The 8,370-nt window shown below is 37.1% G+C and overlaps 1 protein-coding gene across 1 annotated transcript; it reads right to left on the bottom strand.

The window, feature by feature from the left end:
- Window positions 1–1,501: 1,501 nt before the first annotated feature.
- Window positions 1,502–2,342, bottom strand: LOC142229405 (uncharacterized). Its single transcript, XM_075299959.1, has 2 exons — window positions 2,260–2,342; window positions 1,502–2,193 (listed from the first exon to the last, which is right to left on the bottom strand). Exon 2 carries the CDS (start codon window positions 1,920–1,922, stop codon window positions 1,614–1,616), a length of 309 nt encoding a protein of 102 aa, XP_075156074.1. The 5' UTR covers window positions 1,923–2,193; window positions 2,260–2,342; the 3' UTR covers window positions 1,502–1,613.
- Between the last annotated feature and the right edge of the window lie 6,028 nt (window positions 2,343–8,370).

An 8,370-nucleotide genomic window follows, 5' to 3' on the forward strand; every position in this document is an offset into this window, starting at 1 on the left:
TTTTTTTGCGTGTAAAGTCCATCCCAGAACCCCCCATCGAGTTTTTTTCAACTTCCGATGCAGTCCTTTTGGACAAGTGCACAAACATTTCTTCTAAAGCGCATCTTAGGATCCCCCAAAAATTTTTCTACTTCCGATGCAGTCCTTGTGGACAAGTGCACAAACATATCTTCTAAAGCGCATCTTGGGATCCCCCAATGATTTTTATCTACTTCCGATGCAGTCCTTGTGGACAAGTATGAGAAAGAACGCAATCAGGCTATTTTAAGAGCAAATTTTGGATAATTAAATTTTACAAAAAAATAGAAAACTAATAAAAAAAAACTAAAAAAATAGAAATTTAATAAAAAAGTAAAAAAGTAAAAAAATAATAATAAAAAAAAAATAAATTTCATCCCCGCTGGGATTTGAACCTGTGCCATTGGACTTCTTCGCTTCCATAGAAGTTCTTTTGAGAACGGTTTGCAAATTACGAGATTTTTTTTTTTTTTATTTTTAATGGAAAAAATATATTTATACGAAAATATATGCCGAAAATAAAAACGATGCATGATACAAAAAAAATATTTTTTTAGAAAAATATTTGATAAAAAAATGCCGCTGGTGAGGTTTGAACCTGCGTTTCTTTGTTTTTCATTTATACTAATGAAGAACATCTCGAGAAGCCATTAGAATGTTATTCCTTGGTGTCGTATTACGATCATATCACAAAAATTTGAATTGACGTTCTGTTATGATGCCAGCAAACCCAGGTTCAACCCCCTGGTCGGAGCGAAAAAGTTTTTTAAATTGTAAAAATTAGATAATAGGAAAATAATTGTGTAATAAAACATATGAATGAAAAAAAAAGTGAAACTGGTCAACATTTTTTTCCGCTTTTTAAATTTCTTCATTCAAATTAACTTCCAGGGCACAACTTCCAAAAAGGGAATACTTCCGTCCTATGCCGAGCCCATGTAGAATTTATTGAAGATGATCCAAGTTTTCACTACTTCCGGATCACAGATTGGGGATCCAAACTACTTTTTTGGAAGCTCTTTTTTTGTTGGGTTGTTTCGCTTGGAAGTTAGTGTGATTTCAACAGACAGACGGACGGACGGACATGCTTAGGTCGACTCAGAATTTCACCACGACCCAGAATATATATACTTTATGGGGTCTTAGGGCAATATTTCGATGTGTTACAAACGGAATGACAAAGTTAATATACCCCCCATCCTATGGTGGAGGGTATACAAATTAAGTGATACCATTAATTTTTGTGATTTACTTTGGTTTCAATTAAAAAATTTGTTAAACCATTAAATTTTCCCTTGAGTATTTTATAAAATTCAATTAAAATTTTAGTTGGAAAAATGTTGGTGATATTTTTTTGTTGTGTATAGAACTTCTCCCTGATACTTCGAAAATCCATATTTCGATATGTTATAAACGGTATAGCAAACTTATTATATGAGGATGGTGGCAGATCACAAATATTTTTTTTGTTAACAAAAATCTGTTAGTGTCATTGTTTCTCTTTAATATAAAATCTTTACGAAAATAAGTCACACTCTATTTTACATTATTCTCATGCAAACACTCCAATTACAATTTACACATTTGAACATTTTTTATATATTAAATATTCGGCACTCCGGAACCAAACGATGCAAATCTATGACCAATCTTGCTTTATGTCTAAGAAGAATGCCAGTATCGTAACTACTGGGGTCCGATGCAACTCGCCTAAAAGCTTTAACATATAAGGCGGCCACTTTATTACGTGCTGTCTCATTTCCTTTCTGCATTGCACATGTCATCATTTCACCAACCTTCACAAAAATTCTGGCTGTGAGGGCTAAAGGCAATCCTGAAATTGGTGAATTTAAAGGTGAATAGTTATCACCGGTATTCGAACATTTCTTATGAATAGCCTTCATTCGGGGTATTGCAGCCGACACTATACGATTTGATATTGAAATGTATTGAGCCTCAGTCAAATTTCGATCTTTTACTCGCCTATACTGGGCCACGCCTTCGTTGACAATTTGTGTAGATTTCTGTGGGACGCCATCCTGGCCATATTGATTGGCAACACATAGTGCGGATATTCCAAGTTCTCGGTATTTGATGCTAACTCTAGAATTGAAGATTGGCTTGCAACATGAGACTCCGCAAAACGCAATAACTGAAATAGAATGACAAAAGAAGCTGCACAAGAAAAAATACATATATTTTTAACATTTTATAAAAAAAAAATAAAACAAAAATAATTACTCAATGCGGTGAAAGAAATTTGTTTACTAGCCATTGTAAGGGAAATAAATTCACAAAAATATCCCATAAACTGTTAATCAGATTATGGAGTTTCTGTCTTTTTATACCCATATTCAATCATTTATATTGATTATTCCCTTGAACAATAAAAGCAGATGCTTAAATGCTCTTGTTTTTTTTTTAATTTCTATAGGGACAAATATACAGCTGTAAATAATTAATAAATAATAACACAGACTTGAAACTTTTGTAACCTTCATTTACGTATCGAATGTAGAATATCAGGCGAAATCAGATGTATACCCTATAGTGTAAATGGTGACTTTAAGGTTGAACTTACTAAGAGTACCCACAACCAGAGAAGAAATATATAATTACCTCAAACATGTTTCAAGAGCAAAATGTTATTTTCGGTGTGTTTCCATGTAACATTTTTATCGGAAACATGTTATTTTCTCGAAAAGTATGTATACTGATGTCGGGAACCATTTATATGTTTGGCGAGAAAACAACATTTTTGGGACAAACATGTTACCATCCAAAAATATCATATTTCTCTTATAATATATTTGAGGTGATTATATTCCTTCTCTGTGTGCAGTTCATTGTCATACGATGTTCAATACCTGTACTGCACCCAGAGAAGGAATATGATCACCTCAACCATGTTTCAAGAGCAAAATGTTATTTTTGAATGGTGACCATGTAACATGTTTGTCGCAACCATGTTATTTTCTCGGAGATTATGTGTCTGATTTCGGCAAGCATATTATTTTTGGCGTGAAAAGAACATTTTTGCCATAAACATGTTACATGGTCACTACCCAAAAATATCATTTTGCTCTTGAAACATGGTTGAGGTGATTATATTCCTTCTCTGCGTGTGTTTAATTAAAAATATTTTTTTTCAATCCCGAAATGAAATGTCTTCAATGTCTCTAGATTTTCAATTCCAAGCAAATCAGATAACACTTGCAGTGTGTACATGCCTAAGATGTCAAATCGGGAAATCGGATTATAAGAGGGCTATATGAAAACCTGGATACACACCATATTTGGCACACCTATTTGTGGTCCTCAAATACCTATAGATTTCAGACAAATCGAATAAAGCTACGGTTTCTAAAATCCCAAGAACCCAAATCGGGCGGCCGGTTGATATGGGGGCCACCGTGGTGCAATGGTTAGCATGCCCGCCTTGCATACACAAGGTCGTGGATTCGATTCCTCCTTCGATCCTGCTTTTTTCAGCGGTGGATTATCCCACCTCAGTAATGCTGGTGACATTCCTGAGTGTTCGGACTCGGCTATAAAAAGTAGGTCCCTTGTCATTGAGCTTAACATGGAATCAGCACTCAGTGATAAGAGAGAAGTTCACCAATGTGGTATCACAATGGACTGAATAGTCTAAGTGAGCCTGATACATCGGGCTGCCACCTAACCTAACCATGGAGGCTATATCAAAACCTGGACCAATATAGTAGAGGTGTGCACGTGAATAATATTTTACTCACTTACACTCACGACGGAAAAATCTTACTCACGCACGATATTATTTGATGGGACTCACGCCCAAGCAAATTCACGAAAAGAAAATATGTAATCACGCACACTAACGCAAACAAAAATGTCGTGACCCACGCAAAATACCGTGACTCACGAAAATATCATGACTCACAACATTTTATGGTGGTGGGTACAAAAACGAATTGCTCTTATTAAAAAAAGTAATTCATACAATTATTTTTTATACCCTAAACCACATAGCGATCAGGATATAAAATCAGAATCACTTTCTGAGGCGATCTAGTCATTGGTGTCCCAAACGGATGGACGGACGGACACCAATGACTAGATCGCCTCAGAAGGTGATTCTGATTTTATATCCTGATCGCTATGTGGTTTAGGGTATAAAAAATAATCTGTCCATGTATTTCTTGTTCGCAGGATTCTAGTCGCAATTGGGAGCCACCGTGGTGCAATGGTTAGCATGCCCGCCTTGCATACACATCGTCGTGGATTCGATTCCTGCTTCGACCGAACACCACAAAGTTTTTCAGCGGTGGATTATCCCACCTCAGTAAAGCTGGTGACATTTCTGAGTGTTTCAAAGCTTCTCTAAGTAGTTTCACTGCAATGTGGAACGCCGTTCGGACTCGGCTATAAAAAGTAGGTCCCTTGTCATTGAGCTTAACATGGCATCGGGCAGCACTCAGTGATAAGAGAGAAGTTCACCAATGTGGTATCACAATGGACTGAATAGTCTAAGTGAGCCTGATACATCGGGCTGCCACCTAACCTAACCATGGAGGCTATATCAAAACCTGGACCAATATAGTAGAGGTGTGCACGTGAGTAATATTTTACTCACTTACACTCACGACGGAAAAATCTTACTCACGCACGATATTATTTGATGGGACTCACGCCCAAGCACATTCACGAAAAGAAAATATGTAATCACGCACACTAACGCAAACAAAAATGTCGTGACCCACGCAAAATACCGTGATTCACGAAAATATCATGACTCACAACATTTTATGGTGGTGGGTACAAAAACGAATTGCTCTTATTAAAAAAGTAATTCATACAATTATTTTTTATACCCTAAACCACATAGCGATCAGGATATAAAATCAGAATCACTTTCTGAGGCGATCTAGTCATTGGTGTCCCAAACGGATGGACGGACGAACACCAATGACTAAATCGCCTCAGAAGGTGATTCTGATTTTATATCCTGATCGCTATGTGGTTTAGGGTATAAAAAATAATCTGTCCATGTATTTCTTGTTCGCAGGATTCTAGTCGCAATTATTAATCGATTTTGATGGAATTTGATATATGGTGTTTGTTTGGTACTAGGATGAACGTTATTGAATTGCGAAAAAATCGGATGAAATTTAGATAAAGCTCTCATATATATGTTTAGCACAATTTTCCCAAATTTGGCCTTCAAACCCTTATTTAAAGAAACACATTTTTCATTTAAAGAAATTGTTCTTAAATTAACTGAAATATTGAAACTTTATTTCAAAATGGAAGTAACCAATTGGCGCCTTAAAAATATAACCACACAAAGAAATTTTCATTAAATTTTTTTTCTACCTACACTGCCCTAAGTGAAACATAATATGTTTGATATGTTTTGCTTGAAGCAAAATGTGTTTGGAATATATGCTAGTTAAAAATTATTGGTCTCCCAAACCTGGTACTTAAATTTAAACTTTCGGCTTGAAAAGAGATTTAAATTTACATTTTAAAAACAAGTATATACTAATAAAATTGTGACAAAACAGTAATAAAATTTTGACAAAATTTTCTATAGTAATAAAATTTTGAAAAAATTTTGTATAGAAATTGGTAGATTATTTTTGGAAATCGGCTATAAAGGGTGATACGGTCAAAATTTGGTCAATATAAACTTGACGTATTTCTTTCAATATTGCATTTAAAAACCTGAACACCCCTCATTTTGAAGGTGTGTGTGTGTAGAATGTTGCTCCTATTTTGATTTTGGAATTCACTCGTCACTTGTCAAAATGCCGCCCAAGCAAGAAGAGCAGCGTATCAAAATTTTGCTCGCGCATCGCGAAAATCCGAGCTACTCGCACGCAAAGCTGGCAAAATCGCTAAAAGTTGCCAAATCAACCGTTACAAATGTAATTAAAGTCTGGATCGGGGGGAAATCGAAAACCGGAAGCCGCTGAGACGACAAAGAGAGTTGCCGATAGTTTCAAGCGAAACCCTAACCTCTCTCTCCGAGATGCCGCAAATAAGCTGGGTGTATCATCTAACACCGTGCATCGAGCCAAAAAAGGAGCCGGACTATCGACTTACAAGAAGGTAGTGACTCCAAATCGCGATGATAATCCAAATACGACGGCCAAAGCGCGATCCCGGAGGCTGTACACGACGATGCTGACGAAGTTTGACTGTGTGGTAATGGACGACGAAACCTACGCCAAAGCCGACTACAAGCAGCTTCCGGGATAGGAGTTTTATACGGCAAAAGGAAGGGGAAAGGTAGCAGATATTTTCAAGCACATAAAACTGTCAAATTTCGCAAAGAAATATCTGGTTTGGCAAGCCATCTGTACCTGTGGCTTGAAAAGCAGCATTTTCATAGCTTCCGGAACTGCCAACCAAGAAATTTACGTGAAAGAGTGTTTGAATAAACGTCTGCTGCCTTTCCTGAAGAAACACGATTGTTCCCTACTGTTTTGGCCGGATTTGGCATCTAGCCATTACGGTAAAAAGGCCATGGAGTGGTACGCCGCCAACAACGTGCAGGTGGTTCCCAAGGACAAGAACCCTCCCAACATGCCAGAGCTCCGCCCAATCGATAAATACTGGGCTATTGTCAAGCGGAACCTAAAGAAGACCAAAAAAACTGCTAAGGATCTATAGCAGCCTTGTCCACCTTCTTCGCCGCATAAAGCCAGTTTGCCTTGAACTGCTGCTCGTCCTTAGCAGTTTTTTTGGTCTTCTTTAGGTTCCGCTTGACAATAGCCCAGTATTTCTCAATTGGGCGGAGCTCTGGTCCTTGGGAACCACCTGCACGTTGTTGGCGGCGTACCACTCCATGGCCTTTTGACCGTAATGGCAAGATGCCAAATCCGACCAAAACAGTACGGAACAACCGTGTTTCTTCAGGAAAGGCAGCAGACGTTTATTCAAACACTCTTTCACGCAAATTACTTGGTTGATAGTCCCGGAAGCTATGAAAATGCTGCTTTTCAAGCCACAGGTACAGATGGCTTGCCAAACCAGATATTTCTTTGCGAACTTTGACAGTTTTATGTGCTTGAAAATATCTGCTACCTTTCCCCTTCCCTTTGCCGTATAAAACTCCTGTCCCGGAAGCTGCTTGTAGTCGGCTTTGACGTAGGTTTCGTCGTCCATTACCACGCATTCAAACTTCGTCAGCATCGTCGTGTACAGCCTCCGGGATCGCGCTTTGGCCGTCGTATTTTGTTTATCATCGCGATGTGGAGTCACTACCTTCTTGTAAGTCGATAGTCCGGCTCGTTTTTTGGCTCGATGCACGGTTGTAGATGATACACCCAGCTTATTTGCGGCATCTCGGAGAGAGAGGTTAGGGTTTCGTTTGAAACTACCGGCAACTCTTTTTGTCGTCTCAGCGGCTTCCGGTTTTCGATTTTCCCCCGATCCAGACTTCCTGGCTGCCGACAAACGTTCCCCAAACACTTTAATTACATTTGTAACGGTTGATTTGGCAACTTTTAGCGATTTTGCCAGCTTTGCGTGCGAGTAGCTCGGATTTTCGCGATTCGCGAGCAAAATTTTGATACGCTGCTCTTCTTGCTTGGACGGCATTTTGACAACTGAAGAGTGAATTCCAAAATCAAAATAGGAGCAACATTCTACACACACACACACCTTCAAAATGAGGGGTGTTCAGGTTTTTTAAATGCAAAATTGAAAGAAATACGTCAAGTTTATATTGACCAAATTTTGACCGTATCATCCTTTATTAGTTTTTTTGTCTAATGGTGCAATATCTCAGTTTATTTAATAATTATTCCTTCAAATCAAAAATGTTTTTCGTTATTTCGAAGACAAACAACTTTAACGGAGGGACCCAAATTTCATGATTCGTGTCCTAAATTTCATGAAAAAATTAAAAATCAAATAACAACATTTAAATAAAATTTATTTATCAAATATATTTGTCCTTAATGTTGTGTAAATTACAAAAAATTTTCCTCTCGACACTAACGCTCGATTTATATAAATTTTACTCCAACCATTTAAGTGCATTTAAACCTCTCAAAAATCGTATTTTCCAAATGGCATCCCTACCTGATGGTATTGTCATTTCTTTCGTAATACATAACATACTTCTGGGAGTAAACAAAAAATGAAAATCCAATATTTACGAGTACATTCGCAATCAAATCAGATTGAAAATTTATTAACACCTTGTTTTGAGAATAAATTAGTAAAACTATAATACTTGCATTTCTAAATTCATCTCAACCAATTAAAATAATAAATTATGCAAAAAAAATTATAATATAAATTTTATATATGTACAGATGTCATTCATTTGTATTTGTATCAAATCGGTAATTTTGATTTAAA

Source organism: Haematobia irritans, chromosome 3 (genome assembly GCF_050003625.1).
Source record: "Haematobia irritans isolate KBUSLIRL chromosome 3, ASM5000362v1, whole genome shotgun sequence".
NCBI classification, from domain to species: Eukaryota; Metazoa; Arthropoda; class Insecta; order Diptera; family Muscidae; genus Haematobia; species Haematobia irritans.

Coding starts and splice junctions, on each gene's coding strand:
- LOC142229405 (XM_075299959.1), bottom strand. CDS start 1,922: ATGAAGGCTATTCATAAGAAATGTTCGAATACCGGTGATAACTATTCA.